General features: G+C 36.3%; 2 protein-coding genes across 6 annotated transcripts in view; one reads left to right on the top strand and one right to left on the bottom strand.

The window, feature by feature from the left end:
• slc12a9 (solute carrier family 12 member 9) overlaps nt 1–2294 on the top strand; it is a 32816-nt gene extending 30522 nt beyond the window's left edge. For 3 of the 4 annotated variants that reach the window (XM_087252893.1, XM_087252895.1, XM_087252894.1), the window contains exon 14: nt 13–2294. In XM_087252893.1, coding sequence (XP_087109019.1) covers nt 13–836 — 824 coding nt within the window. In that variant the 3' untranslated portion in view covers nt 837–2294. 4 annotated transcript variants of the gene reach the window in all.
• Nucleotides 2295–3830: 1536 nt separating this feature from the next.
• hsd20b2 (hydroxysteroid (20-beta) dehydrogenase 2) lies at nt 3831–17870 on the bottom strand. Of its 2 annotated transcripts, NM_001386628.1 has the most exon segments (11): nt 3831–5436; nt 5607–5756; nt 5840–5905; nt 7775–7856; nt 7942–7976; nt 9909–9953; nt 10059–10126; nt 11514–11624; nt 11764–11839; nt 14573–14619; nt 17621–17870. In NM_001386628.1, coding segments are annotated over 11 exon segments (990 nt in total). In that variant the 5' UTR covers nt 17793–17870; the 3' UTR covers nt 3831–5298.
• Nucleotides 17871–17947: the final 77 nt, after the last annotated feature.

Here is a 17947-nt window from a genome sequence, read left to right as displayed (position 1 = left end):
TCTCTTTTCCAGGAGGAATGAAGCCTAATACCCTGGTGTTGGGCTTTTATGACAACTCCTATCCAGAGGACTACTTCCTCCAGGACCCTGTCTTTTGCAAGGGCGACAGAACTGAAGGGGATAATTTCGGTGTGGACCTCCCATCCCTCCAGGCTCATTTTCCACCGGTGCGCCATGCCGAGAGCCCTCGCGCACTGCAGCCTCAGGAGTACGTCAGCATCATTCAGGATGCCATCAAAATGGGCAAGAACATTTGCTTGGCGCGCTACTTCTTCCAGCTGCCGCCCGAGAGCAAAGGTGCAACGTACATGTGGGGAAAAGACAGCATGGACACCATCGACGTGTGGCCGACAAACCTCTTGACTCCAGGTAGTGCCAGTTACGCTGACGTGGGCAGTCTGTTCCTGCTTCAGATGGCGTGTGTGTTGAACATGGCCAGCGGGTGGCGCCGTGCGAGATTGCGTATATTCGTGTGTGTGGAGTCTGAATCGGAAGATCAGGGCTGGCTGGCCAAAGAGGAGCAGTTTAGAGAGTTGCTGGGAAAGCTGAGGATTCGTGCTGCTATTAAGATCGTGGCGTGGGATAATGTCGCACGCATGGTTAGAGGGCCAAACACAGAGAGCCAACCGGTGTCAGAAGACTTCCTCTGTGCTGTGAATGGCCTTCTGAAGGAGCACAGCTCGACTGCCGCCGTGCGCTTTCTGTATTTGCCCGATCCCCCATCTAGTTGTGAGCTGTCCCAACAGTACCTCACCCAGCTAGACACACTGACCCGGGATCTGGGCCCGACGCTCTTGATTCATGGGGTTACCCCAGTCACGTGCACTGAGCTCTGAGAAGCCAAAATGTGTTTGTGTGATAGAGAGGAACATCATGTTAGTGAGCAGAAGTGTGTTTGAGTCCTCACGCTCTTAAACACCACATCATGTATGGGTGGATGACTCCTTCAATGTGTTTTGGGATTTCTAGGTAAACGCTGCCTGATCTTGTGCGCCGCTATGTTGGTGTTGTTCTCTACGCATCATCGTTTGTCGTCTGAAAGAGCGGGTTTAGTGTTCTTGGAAAAGGAAGTGACTGCATTAAATTGGAGTTGCTGTTTATGTTCATTCATGTGTCACGCTGTAAAGCTTTAAATAGGATCTTGTGATGGGTTTGTTTTGTATGGGTGAAATGCAGTTTGTTGACTGTGTAGGGTGGAAAGAGTATCCTTGAATGAGATGTCCATGGTTATATTTGGCACCGTAATATGGGGCGAAGTGACTCACTTTTTGTTATTGTGCTTCGTTAATCATTTCTGCTTTTTTCTTGGCATAAACCAGACTTTGAACTCATTTTGTCCCAATTATAGTTTGTGAAGCTGTGAGGAGCCCTCACGGGTTTGGGTCATTGTTCGTTTCTTGGCGAAAAATCCGCTGTCCACTTTCTGATTGGAGTATGGATGTATTTACGGTCACTCGAGTAGTTCTATATAGACATGTTATTTATAATTGTGACATTTTGTGAATGTGTTTTTGTTTATGTTTCGGATTGTGGGCCATTTGCTGCTTACGCGTCTTATTCGTTTGTATGTTTGTTGTCAATTTTACAGTTCAAGTGTATTTATAATTGTGTTAACCAACTAGAGGCGGAGCTCATCGGTGTCATCTGATTGGTCAAGACTGATGATGATGTTTGTGTTAAGTCTTTGGGAACTGAAAAGGGACACTTTTCTTAAATAATACTTGAATATTTTGCACCTCTGTGCATTTGTTCTGTCGTTAGCATTAACAATGCTGATATCCAAGAACGATAGTTGGACCTTTATGATGGCTGTACAATAATAGAAGTGCTATGCTAAATTAGCAATGTGTGAAAGTCTGTACATTTATCAATATAGAAAAAGAGGTTTGTTTAACATTGCTTTAAGGATGCACAAATTGCGTTACACAATCCAGATTTCATGTATTCCAAAGAAGATTAGAAATCATTTAGGAGCATAATACCCATTAATGTACTTTTAAAGTATGTGCGCACATGTACATGTTACTGTTAAATACAGAAAAGGATGGTACACAGGCATGATCTCAGAACTGGTATTTCCTGAATGAAGAGTCTGTAAACGGAAGCATAAGATTAAACAAAATATGTCAGTCATCTTTTTCCGTAATTCACTTTTTTTATTGCTGAAATTCTGATTTTGTTCAGTCTAAAGTGTGTTCAAGTCATCTTATATAAAAGTAATAAATACATCATGTATGCAACAGTCATAACCTTTAGTGTAAACACATTGTTTTTTAATAAATTGGTTAATTTGCTTTTGTCTGTAATGTGAATCCTTTTCTGGGTTTCAGCAATAAAATGCAGCTGATAACATGAACTGCTGTAAAAAAGGTCAAATTTACTCTAATTTAGACCCAAATATGTTAGATGAGTATGATCAAGTATATTTAAGCATTAATCCTGCTAATGTTGTTAAAGCAAATTAAAAAAAAACCTGACTAGCAATGTGCTGAACATATTAAAGACAGGATAATGTCAGTTATATCAACACTTTTTCAATATAAACTTACTTTTATTAGCAAAGGTGTAATAAAATGATCAAAAGTGATGACCGTAAAGACTTTAATGTTCTTACAACAGCAACAAAAAAAATCCTATGTCAAATAAATGTTCCTTTTGAACTTTGTTCATCAAAGTTTACAAAATGTACCATGGTAATAGTATTATAGTACTGCATACATTACTGTGCAAAAGGCCTCCACCAGTAAATCTATCTATATAAAAGGTATAGAGGAAGTGCGGGGTCATTACTTTTGGGTGAGCTTATATCCTTAACAAACAAAATCCGAAAATAAGGGAAATATGTACACAATATTCAGAACAAAATGTCTTTTAGAATCAGAAGACCAGCATCAAAAGTCTGTGTTTAACGTCAACTCTTTAGCACCAAGAAACAGCTTGAACTTTTTTGCTGAGTGTTCTGAAATTTAATATCAATCTTATTTATTATCAATAAAATTTTAATAATATAATATTAATATCAATATATTTAATATTATTACATTTAATTGTAATATAAATGATTGATTTGCATATTAATTTAGTATTAATATATTTAAAATGAATCTATTTAATATCAAGCATCTTTCAGCCTTTCTAAGAGTTTTTTTCTTAGATTTAGCATGTTCTGTCTTTTTTTTCTCTATACTGCCTATAAGGTTGCCTATACATACTGTGTATAATATTCAGGTCTGGACTCTGTGCAGGCCATTTCATGACTGTCTTTGTTTCATCAGCTGCTCTTCAAACATGATTACATTAGCAGTGTGTTTGGGATCCTTATCATGCTGAAAAAAAACCCATTACAAATGAGGTGCTTTCTAGTAAGAATGACTGACTAATTAAAACCTGTCTGTACTTTATCAGCTTTCACAATTCCTATATTAATCCCTATATCCGCTATATTAACCACAGCTCTGGCAGAAAAGCAGATCAAACCAAGACAGAAACTCCAGTTGTTTTCATTCATTCCTCTGTTTCTCCAACGCTTTCTTTCAAATCTTAAAAAACATGTCTAGAACCTGTATTTTTTTGGTTGTGTTTTAAAAAAGAGAGTAACACGCTGGCTGAGTGGTAAGCACTGTCGCCTTACATCAAGAAGGTCACTGGTGACCAACTTAGCCAGGTTTCTCTCTATTTTTTTCTGTTTTTTTCCTTCACTTTCGCCCATTGGTGAAGATATATATATATATATATATATATATATATATATATATATATATATATATATATATATATATATATATATTTTTTTTTTTATTTATTTATTTTTTTTATTTATTTTTTTATTATTATTATTATTATTATTTTTTTTTTTTTCCCCCCACGCCACTAGCTTGCATAGTTTGGGACTTGTAGAGCTGTGCATCGATGGATTACCCTGCAGTGTTTGGACTCTCAGTGAATATTAAAACACATGAAGTGAACTAATCTAAAGTGAACTGAACTTAAACGCTGAAAACTGAACTACATTGTTTCAATTCGCTATAATATTCTATGTGAAGCTGCTTTGACACAATCTACATTGTAAAAGCGCTATACAAATTAAGATGAATTCAATTGAATTGAATTGGTTCGAGTCCTTGCTTGGCAAGTTGGCATTTCTGAGTGGAGTTTGCATGTTCTCCCTGTGTTGGTGTGGGTTTCCTCTGGGTGCTCCGGGTTTCCCCCACAGTCCAAAGACATGTACTATAGGTGAATTGAATAAACTAAATTTACCGTAGTGTATGAGTGTGTATGGATGTTTCCCAGTATTGGGTTGTGGCTGGAAGGGTATCAGCTGTGTAAAAGATGTGCTGGATAAGTTGGCGGTTCATTCCGCTGTGACGACCCCTGATGAATAAAGAGACTAAGCCAAAAGAAAATGTATGAATGAATACTGGTTGATAATTTTTAGGTCTGGACTCTGTGGTGGCCATTTTATGACTGTCTTTGTTTCATCAGCTGCTTTTCTCTTCAAATATTTCGTTACATTATCAGTGTGTTTGGGATCATTATCATGCTGAAAAATAAAACCTAGTAAGAATTTCTAGTAAGAATTGCTGATGAATTAAAACCTGTCTGTATTTTTCAGCATTCACAATCCTGAAAAAAATTGACAACAAGCAATATTGACAACAACTCGAGAAAAGCAGATCAAACCAAGACAGAAACGCCAGCATTTTTCATTTATTCTTCTATCTTTCTCTAACTCTTTCTTTCACATGTCTTACAAAATCTGTCTAACCTGTATTTTTCTGGATGCATTTTAATAAAGAGAATGAGAAGCAATATATAATGTCTTTATACCCTTGCTACTGGAGGCCTGAGACTTTTGCAGAGTACTGTATATGACACTGAGGACTGGAGTGACAATGCTGAAACCTCAGCTCTACTATTACAGTAATATGTCGCATTTAAAATATATAAAAATAGAAATCAGTTGTTTAAAATTGTAATAATATTTCACAATATCACTGCCGTTTTAGTGAAATCTGTCAAGCAAGACACAAACCTTCCACTGGTTAGTGTAAATGTACATTACAGTAAACTGTACATTTATGGTCCCTAGATTTATCCAGCTAAATATGTCCTTGTGAAAATGGTGCATAGATTCCTTATTCCAATGCAAATACACATGGAATAAATGTTATTTGTGCACATATTTCGCACAAATTAAGTGTGTGTGTTTGCGTATTTGTAACAGTTGCTAACTGCTTTGTAAATTCTGTTACTGTACAGTAAGTGGATGCTTGTGCATTTTCTATCCATGCGTTCATGTCATTCCTGTTTGGTTTTGTTCTCCGCCATCAACTCATTCAATTGTGGTTCAATGCGACGAGCGAATTTTTCCATGCGCTGCACACAAAAGGACGTGAGACGCAGCCAACCCGGAAAAACAATGGACAGAACAATGTGCTGAAAGGACAAACAATGGTGAGTTACGATTTAATATTTAAATTTCATATTCACTTTTATAAATTTGAGTAATTAAATGTTGTTAGCACACTATTACACCTTTAATTTCGTACCAACAGTTGAAACATGGCAGTATACTCTACTATAGATAGTGAGTGTGTGGCGTTTACCTGCAGTGCATGAGTTAAGCATCCGCTTGTGTATGTTGTGTAGCCCACAGTGTTCAGAGCGTCTCGAGCAAAGGAAGCTGCACTTTTCACCAGTGGATTCACAGGTACATTATGGGTCATGTTCGTGGAGACCATAAACGGGGCGACGCACTTGACCACAAACGAAACAGAAACAACATCAAGGTTTGCAAACTAAACAAAAAAGAACAGTGCTTTACTAGTAGTGGACTTACCTGAACAGTGATTCCCTTTGACCTGTACTCTGCATTCAGACCCAGAGAGAAATATGTTACGAATGCCTAAGGTGTAAGAGGAAGGAATACATACTTTGGTCATTTAAAAACAGGTTCTTTATACACTTATCAGTTTTAGGATGCTAATCTTTTTGGCGTTTCATACTATGTGTGTTTTTGGCCAGTCTAATGTAGACCGAAAGGGATAGTTCACCCTTAAGTGATTCCAAACTTTTAAAAGGCACCTATTTTACCCCCTTTTCAAGATTTAAGATAAATATTTTGTGTCTCCAGAATGTGTTTGAGCTCAAAACACCGACCAGATTGTTTATTATAGAATTTCAGAATATTGGAATTTTCTGCTCTGAACAAAATGTAGCTGTTTTTGTTGCCTGTGCCTTTAATGCTAGTTCTCTCCGCCCACTGATCTCACATGCCTCTCGAAGTGCCCCAGTCTCTGCCTCGGCTGCATCAGATAAACAGCACAGTGACAGACATGAAGAAAGCAGATCTCGCTTAACGTTTGTGAGAAATAGTACAGTAAGAACTTTCCCAATGATTATTTGATGTATTTGTTGTAGAGTTAATTCAAGCCTTTCTGCAATGATGAGTCACACACAGTGTTGTTACAAAGTTTGTTTTCGCACGGCAGATGTGACAGGATACATGTTAATATCCACTGCTGTATGGATATCCGTTATGTTAATGTACAAAATAAACCTGATTTAGCGTCTACAAACAGAGATTAAAGCATTTTTTTCTTATAATTGTTCTGACATGCAACTGTGGTAATAAAGTAAAGCTGAAGTAAATCACTGTAATTCCTTAAAAACATGCAGTGTTTTAAAATGTTTTAAACTTGTAAAACTCATTCTTGATCATATTTGATGATGACTGATGATCACAGAGAGCTCAACAGATCTTTTAATCCCGATTTCTTTGCGCACGTCCTGTCTTGTTGATATGATTATATACATTACTATGGAGAAATGTTGATATGCAGCTGTCCATCAAATTAGTGGGTGGGGAAAACAATCTTCTCTGTCACGTTGAGGTTGGCCTCAAAATGGGAGGAATTTCTATATTACTGTCGGAAAATGTCAAAAAGAGACTAAATGTCTTTATATCACCCCAATATGACTGTGGACACACTATACCTACACACAGTTCTGTCCAAACAGCTAACAGAAGATGATTTTCATCATAGGCGCCCTTTAAGAATTATGAGTTTTTTCTTATGATAAACACAAAAAAGGATATTTTGAAGAAAGTTGAAAACCTGTAACCATTGACTTTCATAGTGAGAAAACAAATATTATGGTTACCGGTTTCCAGCTTTCTTCAAAATATCTTCTTTTGTGTTTATCATAAGAAAAACAACTCATTTGATGACAAGTTAAGGGTGAATAAACGACGACAGAATTTCCATTTTTGGGTGAACTATCCCTTTAGGAAAAAATGTGTTTATTTTGCTGTATTTTATCAATACTTTATCAATGTGTTTGTAGATTTTTTTTTTTAAAGAAGTTGATATGTTCTTACATAACATGCATATAACTACATATAACATTATATTCCACAAAATATTGCATGATTTATTATCTGCCTGTACACAGTATTTTCTGAATTATGGAGTGATAATTAGATTTTTACCTGACTTCATCCAATGTTCAGAATGTTGTGCTAGAAATGTGTGCAAATTAGCACATATGTAATATGTAAATAAGGCATTGTTTAATTTAATATTGAAATGTTACATTTGAGAAAAGGTCTAATACAAAAAAGTTTCTCAAATGTCATCAACTAACTAAGGAAGTACATATTGTAAAGAGTATTACCCAATTAACCTGGGACGTCTTGCGTCAAATTAGTGCCTTTTATGTTATTCTGTAAAATAGCATTTCTCTCAAACGTGTGTGAGGTTTTTGTGTGTACCTTGGTTGCAGAATAGAGTGAGACCATTGGTACAGGCTGATATCCGGCTTCTGATGAGATGTTTATGATGAGGCCTTTCCCCCTGACAGTAAACACAAGCCCTCAGTCGAAGAAAGAATTCTCATCATTTAGCTGATATTATCTGACAAGGCGGCTGCATTCCTTACCTTTCAACCATTCCAGGCAAAATAACTCTGCACATCTACAAAAGAAGATTATCATCGACATCAGAGCAGAACTGCAGCTCAATGTACAGTTTAAACATAAAGATGCGGGTCGCACTTTACAAAAATAATCCTTTTAGTTAATGTAGGTCAAGTATTCCTCAACATGAACTAAGAATTAACAAATCTGTAATGTATCAATCATAGTTCAACTTTTTAACAGTCTTTATTAATTTAAATAGCATAATTAACGTACAACAGAAATCAAATAATAATAAATAATAATTAAAAATAATAAATATATATATATATATATATATATATATATATATATATATATATATATATATATATATATATATATATATATATACACACACATACAGTTGAAGTCAGAATTATTCCCCCCCCTGTTTATTTTTTCCACCAATTTTTGTTTAACGGAGTGAAGATTACATTTCTAAACAAAATAGTTTTAATAACTCATTTCTAATAACTGATTTATTTTATCTTTGCCATGATGACAGTAAACAATATTTGACTAGATATTTTTTAAGACATTTCTATACAGCTTAAAGAGACATTTAAAGGCCAAACTCGGTTAATTAGGTTAACTAGGCAGGTTAGGGTAAATAGGCAAGTTATTGTATAATGATGGTTTGTTCAGTAGACTATCGAAAAAAAGTATAAATATATATTTTAAATATTTTATATTTATATATAGACATCTTTAGAGTTTAGATTGGTCCAAAAAAGAAAAAATGTCCAGTGACCGGCAGTTCTATGGGCGCAGATGCCTTGCCGATGCCAGAGGAGAATGGTCAGACTGGTTCCAGCTTATAGAAAGGCAACAGTAACTCAAATAATCACTCGTTACAACCGAGGCATGCTGAAGAGCATCTCTGAACGCACAACACGTGCAACCGGGGTTACAGCTGCAAAAGACCACACCGTGTGCCACTCCTGTGAGCTAAGAACAGGAAACTGAGGCTACAATTCGCACAGGCTCACCAAAATTGGACAATAAAAGATTGGAAAAACGCTGCCAGGTCTAATGAGTCTCAATTTCTGCTTTGACATTTGGATGGTAGGATCAGAATTTGGCGTCAACAACATGAGAGCATGCCTTGTATTAATGGTTCAGGCTGGTGGTGGTGTAATAGTGTGGCGGATATTTTCTTGTCACACTTTGGGCCCATTAGTACCAATTGAGCATCATGTCAACGCCACAGCCTACTTGAGTATTGTTGCTGACCATGTTCATCCCTTTATGACCACAGTGTACCCATCTTCTGATTTTGGTTGATGGTTTCTTGAACATGACAGTGAGTTCACTGTACTCAAATGGCCTCCCCAGTTGCTGAGCTCAATCCAATAGAGCACCTTTTGAATGTGGTGGAAGGGGAGATTTGCATCATGGATGAGCAGCCGACAAATGTGCAACAACTGCGTGATGCTATCATGTCAATATGGACCAAAATCTCTGAGGAATATTTCCAGTACCTTCTTTAATCTATGCCACGAAGGATTAAGGCAGTTCTGAAGACAAAGGGGATACTAGTAAGGTGTACCTAATAAAGTGGCCGGTGGGTGTAAATATACTGTACAAAAAAACACACACACTTATATTATGTCAAAACATTTTTGCCTAGCACTGGTTTTTATATTAATTTCAGTAATATTACTGACTAATATGAAAATATTTATATGCCCTTTAGTTGATCTATTATATGAGAGACTTGTTTAACAAATAAGTGGATCTAATTGGATTTGCATTGTGAATAAAAAAAAAGTAATTACTTTAGCTTTTTAGTTACTCCACTCCTCAAATGTAAATTCAAAAATGAAAAAAACGTCCACTGATTCTGTCTGATCCTGCGTATAACATATCTATATCCAATTATTTTATGTACAAAATCACAAATGTGTAGAATGAATGTAAACAATGTATGATCTGTAATATAGCTCACCTGAGTGACAGACAATGTGTTACAGTTTAGCACCTGTGTGATTCTCTGCAGACAGAAGAAAGTGCATCATGTAACACACACTCTCATAAGGACTCAGATAACAGTAGAGTGGTAAATCAAGCTGTGTGGTGTACAAAAGCTGAATCAGACCTGGTCTGGATCAGGAACATCAAGGAAATTTGCCAGAACCCCAATATAGTTCATGCCTACATTGTTCACTATGAAAAAAAAAAAAAAAGAGCCGCGCAATCATACACAATCTATTAGAAAAGGTACATCCAGATTTTATTTTAGTCAGTAATTATACTATAATTAGCATGTCGGTATTCTGCTTAGGAAAACAGTCCATTGCAAAAGAGAAAATACAACAGGCTGGAAAAAAACAGCATCTTTACAAAGGCAATTATATTAATACTTGAGCATTATTATTTATGCATATTTAGCACTTACAAATTCACCTTATCTAGTTCAACTGAAATAATGAGGCAGAGATATTAGAAGTTTTCCAAAACACAAAAAAAGTGATGATGATTATGATGATACTGTTATTATGTAACTGCTTTGTGGAAGACCCAGTTTACAACCTAGGCTTATTCTCATTATGTACCCCTATATACATTTCTGGAGAGTGCCAAAAATGTCCCAGGAGGTATGTTTTTTTTTTTTGCAGTTTTTGTTTTCACAAATCCACCAGAGGCCGCTGTGTATGTTTTTTCAGATCTCAAATTTCTCTCGCTAGTGCAATTTGCGCCTGCTGTTCTCATGTAAATCCACCAGACTGTCGCCTCACTTACTGACTGACCAACCTACCAATATCCACACCCTCCCCTTCCCTAAACCCAACCAATAGTGTTTTAAAAAAGCACTGATTGACCAGAGCCCACACTCTTCCCTAAACCCAAACGCAGTGTTTTAAAAAGCAATCCAGAAAAAGAAAAGCGCCGTGATTTTTACCACATTTAAAAATTTTACCATGTTCTCACCCTGTTGTTTACTTGTTTATTTTATTTTTTAGCTTTTGTTTTTGCCTTACCTGCTTTTTGGAACCATTCTTCACCGGACTCAAACCCCATTGTCGCGGTCAACTCTGCTCTGCGTAAAGTCCGCCGATGTACATGTCCAGCTATCGGAAAAACTGGTAACAACGGGAAAGCCATCCATACGTAGAAAAGCGGTCAGCTGGTAAGCGAGAATAGGAACGGCATCATACCTCCCCGTAGCGTTCGCTTTAAAGATGCAGCCATACGTACTGTACTTCTGGCTACATAATTTGGGCTCTCCAGAAATGTACATAGGGCTACGTTTTTAGAATGAGCTAATGTTGAAATATAACCAAACAGGCAGAAGGCAACGGACTGACATTAATTTAGCATTGTTTACAAAAACTTCAAAGCCTTATGGTCCACATTTAGCAGTTTAATTTAAGTTAATTTACCCTCAAGACATTGGAATGGGATTTTAGGAATTTTTATGGTTTTTGGTGATTAAAAATTAAACAATTTTAATGGTTTGACCCCTGTAATTAATTTGACTCCAAAATGTATTTCATTCTTTTACACCATCTTAGATGCGTTTAACCCATGTAACCCTTGATCATTATCTTACCCAGAATTCCTATCTCCAGGCCCTCGAGCTGTTTTGTGATTGTAGAGTAGATGGAGTGGCCCTCGGTGAAGTCTGCCTGAATAACGTGCGTCTTTTGATTGTACTTATCCTCTAGAAAAAAAAAAACACACATACAGGAGATTTATGCTCTTTTTGCTCTGTATAAACTAAAAACACAGAGTAAATATGGATTACAGTGAAATGGAAGAAGATCTGTAAATGTTTTTCTTTCATTCGCAGGATGACTTACCTATTTCTTTGGAGACTCTGTGAAGTTTTTCCTCTGAGCGACTGATCAGAACAATGTTTAATCCTCGTTTGGCAAGCTAAAATCCAGATATACAAGCAAAGATTTATTTATCATGTGTATACACACACAAAAAATAAGAGAATGCTTAATAAATAAGCAGGTTGTCAATTTATGGTAACATTTAAATTTTGGATTAAATGTAATTTTATGTCATTGACTATCAAATTGAAAATTAAAAATGTCATTTACTTTTCTATGAAAATACAAAAACAAAGGTGTCCCATTTACAGATGTGTGTATGTTTATTTTAAGTCAGCACAATATAAAAAAACATCAAAAATAATATTAAGTCAGCATTTGGTTGAATAATCCTGATTTTCAGTCTCAACAAATGAAATGTCATTCAGATAAGAAAAAAGCTCTTTTTATTTTGAAATGTATAAGATATCTTAGCAGAAAAATAATTATAATATTAAATATTAGTTTTGCATTGGATTTTTGTCACCAGATCGTTACTATCGTTCTGGACACAATAAACGCTGCAACAGTTGAAACATTGATCAAAACATTGCCTTTCAGTCTTGGTAAAAGGGTAATTCACCCCAAAAAAATTAAAATCCATCATTATTTACTCATCCTTGTTCCTAAAAAGTAGAAGATAAGAAGATGCTGAAGAATGCTGAAATAAAATGCATTGGTCATTGCTTGCTTTTTCCAGCATTCTTCAGAATATCTTGTTTAGTGTTCAACAGAAAACAAATTCATGAAAGTTTATTTTGTTAAAAATTATTTGAGTGTTGAGTTAATGATAAGGAATTGGAGGAGGAGGGGAGGGGCAGGGGGGTCGGTGAACTCTCTCTTTACCTTTTTAAAAGCCAATCACAGGAGACTTTCTTTAGCAAACACATTGTTTGATGGACATCCTCTCATCAATCAGACTTACTTCCCTGTTCCTCAAGTGAGGACAAGAACAACACGCCGGCAGCCAAGTGGGGGCCAGATGTAAATCTGATAAAATACTTAACCATATCCACAGAGATTTTGGAAAACGGAAATTACTAGTGGGATCCGGATCCTCCAAGATACCTTTGTGATGACTTCCAGGCTGCTTGATTATGGCAGTTGGCCTGTATAGTCAAACCCTGCACTAATCTCAAATTTTAAAGGTTTCATCGGATGCCCCTTTTACACAAGTTGATATAAGTCTTTAGGACCTTAGAGAAAAATCTATCACTTATTTAGGTTAACCCATTTCAATGCACGTCTCTTTAAATGATAATGAGCTGCTGCTTCCCCACTCATCTCTGTACTTGATCGCACATCAAACATCATCTATACATATAAAAACTCACTACTGGATTTAATACTTAATTGTACAGTCTGTATCGGTTAGTGTGAAAACCACAACAGCACATTGGCAAACACAGAATATAAATATATTTATATGCATATGATTTTTTTTCTTTTTTAAATATTGTCTAAATGATGTTCAACAGAGCAAAGAATTTTTTTACAGTATGTCTGATAGTATTTTTTCTTCTTATTTGTGTTATTTCGGCTAGAATGAAAGCAGTTTTTATTTTTAAAAAAACTAAACATTTTAGGGTCAATATTATTAGCTCCTTTAAGCAAACTTTTTTATTTCGATAGTCTACAAAACAAACCATCATTATACAATGACTTCCCTAATTACCCTAACCTGCCTAGTTAACCTAATTAATCTAGTTAAGCCTTTAAATGTCCCTTTAAGCCGTATAGAAGTGTCTTGAAAAATATCTAGTCAAATATTGTTTACTGTCATCATGACAAAGATAAAAAAACACTTATTAGAGATGAGTTATTAAAACTATTATGTTTAGAAATGTGTTGAAAAAATCTCTCCGTTAAACAGAAATGGGGCTAATAATTTAACTGTATATGACTCCAACTGTGTGTGTGTGTGTGTGTGTACGTGTTTTTGTGACATATCAGGACACAAATCTGTATAATGGCATAGGTATGACACAGGTATTACAAAAAGGAGGTGAAATTTGAGGACATTGGTGACATCCTCAATTCTTAAAATGCTTATAAATAAAACAGAATGAGTTTAATCAGAGAGTGAAGCTGTATACAGTCTCCTGTGATGGTTGGGTTTAGGGGTAGGGTGGGGTGAGGGCAATACAAATTATGGTTTGTGCTGTATAAAATGAATGGCAACCTGTGTAATGTACCCATTTTTTACAAAAACAAACATGTGTGTGTGTGTGTATATATATATATATATATATATTGAAAAAAATCGACCTGGTTCTGAATGTCGATTTCCATTCGTTTTCGATTACTTGACGTTCATCAGCAAAACTACATCAGTCATTGAAAGTCAGTGTGGTCTAATTATCATATTGCCAGTTTTTTTTTTTTTTCAATTATTCTGAGCTGACAGACACAACAGGAAAATAACAATTCAAAAAAAAATCTACAAAAGTAAAACATTAAGAAAAAAAAGTTTTTCACCTTTAGTGTACAGAAGACAGAAATGTGTGGGGAACAGAGAGAGAGGGGAAGGAACGCCAAGAGACTTCTAACCAGGAATCGAACATGAGTCGCTTTGAGCACCTCAGTGCTATGTGTCAACACACTTAACCACGCTACTGGCACCAGACTCATGCCACATTTCTGACTTGAACCAAAGCCTAAGATCTATTTAAGACTTATTTTAGTCAGATTTTGCACGTAGCATAGAGAAATCATAGCTCAATTTTAGATTAATGGTTACAGTAGAAAAGCTAGTATACTTGTTTTTATTAAAAAAGAATAAGATACTGACCTCTTCAGCATATGCTCGACCAATGCCTGATGTTGCACCAGTTACAACTGAAAAGGACAAAGGAAAGTTTAGTGTAATTACAAATATCAGTCTCCTTCCTGTACTACTGCCACTTATCATTGAGATCACCCATTTAGCCACTGTGATGGAAGACTAATTCGCCATTAGTTCCCTTGAGACATTCCTATGGGTTCTTATAATGGGATTTTCTCAGTTGATGAGTGAAATAAGGTCTGTGTGTGGTAAACACATTTAGAAATTTTTGCTTGACAATGTGAGCAGCACACCCCATTCACTGTGATGGGGGAAAAAACAACAAAAATCTCTAAAAGAAAACTAAGAAATTAGACCTGTGGGTCTTAGCGTCCCGGATGCAGCGCACTAATGTTTAAAACTGTTTATGTCTGGAATGTGCAGCTTTTTTAGTAAACATGAAATCATACAAGGCAGCAGTGATTGGTTTCTGGCTGTGCTGATGCCCTGGGCAGAATGAGTACAATACAACCAATGCAAAAGAACAACCCCTGCAGAAAAAAATAGCAAACCGGGTCACGAGCACACGTTGTGCTTTGGACACTACATGTTGGTATGAAACCCCTTCACGCTGCTAAACCACAAACATCTGTACAGCTCAGGCCAGATCCTGCTGTCTGCCGGACTCCCTACGATCCACCAGCTAATCAGCAGGGCTCTGCTGGTAAAGCACAGTCCACCGGCTGGACCAGCAGAAAAACAGGACAAACTGCCCCAAAACAGCACAAGATTCATGCTGCTAACAGTACTTTTGATCAGCAGGAGCTAGATATACATCACTATCATTTAATTCTTTAAAACTGAGAACTGACCAAACCTGAAATGTTGACTTTACTCAAACAGCACGTTTCCTGGTGTCATGCACTGTTGTACTGGTTGAGCCATTCCTGCTACAGGGATCCAGCAGACAACCCATACAAATTAAGTGTTTTAGCTTAGGCAAGACCCAGAAATAAACTTCTCCATGTTCAAAGTAAAATTACTCAGGATCAGATTTTTTCCACAATTGAACATGTAGAATTGATAAGTAGACATGGGCAGGTATAAGGTTCTGACAGTATGATAACCTTGGATAAAAAATCACGGTTTCACGGTATTTTAATTGCTGCTCTAAAATAAGCTTTTTAAATGTCTGAGTAAAACAACATATTTCACCCTATTTAACATATATTGAAACATTTCTAATACTTTTATTAGTATTAGAAGTATTAGATTTCATTGGGGGAACAAATCATTGACTGCTGTCTTCATTAATTTCAATAGCACAGATTTCTTTACAACACATAAAAACACGTTAAAAACCCTTATGCATACCTTAGGAATGATTAAACAGAAAATTTTAGCGGTTTTAAAACCTTGACTTTTCCAAACCGCAGTAAACCTTAAAACCAGTGACCATCCCACGCCTATTGATAAGTAGTATTTTGTATCATTTTTTTTTTGTTGCTACTCCCTAAAAATGCTAGTTTGTTTCAACCCAAATTTGTTTAAAATATGAACAAGCCCAGCTCTGAGTAAATACAAACATGTTTTAACCCAATAGCTGGCTTTGTCAGCTCAGAATTTTATTGTGTAACTACTTTCATGTAGTTGAATAAGGTGCAGTGTTTTTCTGTTTCACTGTTAGGTATTTATTCCAGTAGTTATTACATTCTAATAATGTAGTAGTAGTTGTTGTTTATAAAAATGTAAAATATATATATATTTTTAAATATAACAGGTAACTTAAGTTACAATAGCAGTCACTGTTACATTGTTGCAAGTTTAATGATGTACAAAATGGAATACCTCAATCTGCCTTGGATCTGCCTGTTTACATGATAGTCGCATTGTCATATATCTGATTTATTTCTAGATATGAAGGAGGCCTGAAACCAGTTTCTGAATATCCGAATGCATTGGTTTTTTTGTTTATTTTCGTGTTTACACGGTCATAGGACAGATCCGATCTTTATCGCATACTGTATGAGCAAAAAATCTGAATTGGGTCACATTTAACTGGCAGTGTAAATGGGATATTACATACCCAGCACTAGGCATGGGACGATAACCGTTTTTTTAAGGTTTACCGTGGTTTCGAAAAGTCAAGGTTTTAAAACATCCAAAACTTTGTTATACCCTTCCTATGGTTTGTACGTTGTTCTATTTTATTTGCGTGTTTTTAACAACTATTTTATTTAGTTTTTAGGGCAACAGTATCTCCAGCTGAACAGGACCCTCCACATCAAAAGCTACAGCTCCAAAATATTTTAAATGTTTCTTAAAAGAAATTATATTGTGTTCAATGGGGGAAAATCTTGTTTTTGTTTACTCAGACATTTAAAACCAACATATTTTAGAGCAGTAATCACAGTACCGTGATACGGTGAAACCGTGATAAGTTATCATACTGTCAGAATTTTGAACCAGCCCATGCCTAGTTGCGACTACAAATAAATAGTATATTGATATTTAAGTAAAGGTGTTCACCAAACTGAAGGTGGTGATGCTTCACAGAAATGCCATTACACCTCTGGTTTGCATTGTTTTATAATAATTCAACAGACCACAGTTAATTATTCCGCTCATAATATGGTCACCAAACCTAAAAGAGACACTATTCAGATGTTGTATTTCATTTGTCAGGTTTCAGTCCACAAACAGCTTCTGCTTGTATTAATTAATTTTATCCAAAGACATCTGCTAACTCAGTCATAAGATGATATTTAGCTTTGCGTTTCCCCTAAAATTAATTCTCCAAATCTTGGCCTATTCATCTGCCAATGATAATCAGGAATTAACAGCCCTGAGCTTTAAACCTCGGCGTTGTTTGAAAGGAATAATAATGTAACATCGGCTTGCCGTACAAATGTGCAGCGTCCGATGACAGACGGGCACTTGTGTCAAACATCATGCTTATTTCCCCTTTTATAAAGCATCTACACTAAACTATTTTATCTTGACAATTATGACTGATTTCATGATGGCCGAATAAAGAGAAAGGAAGCCACTGTGCAGTTGTGAGTTAAGTCTTACCAGCCCAGCGGCCGTATGTCCTCAGGTCCGTCCGCCAGATCTCAGAGATCACGTACACTTTGAACCCGTGCCAACACTGCCAGGACCACCTCAGCATGTAATACACAACCGTAACACAACCGATGCCACACAACACAATTGAGTACCAGCAGCACTCTGCATTGTCTCCCATCTTCTTCACAACACCGTCTTTCTGTGACACTGTCTTAAACAACACAATGAGCACGCTCTTGTATGCTGCAGAGTTAAAGGTGGGAGAAAAAACTCCACACACACGCACACACACACACAATTAATGATATGCATGCCCCGCCCACCGCGCATGAG

This window comes from Danio rerio, chromosome 5 (assembly GCF_052040795.2).
Source record: "Danio rerio strain M-AB ecotype USA chromosome 5, GRCz13ab, whole genome shotgun sequence".
In the NCBI taxonomy this organism is placed as follows: Eukaryota; Metazoa; Chordata; class Actinopteri; order Cypriniformes; family Danionidae; genus Danio; species Danio rerio.
Note: the sequence above shows the minus strand (reverse complement) of the source record. Positions and strands in the feature narration are given on the sequence as shown.

Bases quoted from the DNA above. Each gene is read 5' to 3' on its own strand.
- hsd20b2 (XM_087251400.1), bottom strand. From the start codon at position 17,792: ATGGGAGACAATGCAGAGTGCTGCTGGTACTCAATTGTGTTGTGTGGC. The intron at 7,977-9,908 runs GTGAGCTATATT...CTTCTTTTGTAG, and splicing joins ACACATTGTCTGTCACTCAG to ATGTGCAGAGTTATTTTGCC. The intron at 7,857-7,941 runs GTAAGGAATGCA...GTTTACTGTCAG, and splicing joins TTGCCTGGAATGGTTGAAAG to GGGGAAAGGCCTCATCATAA.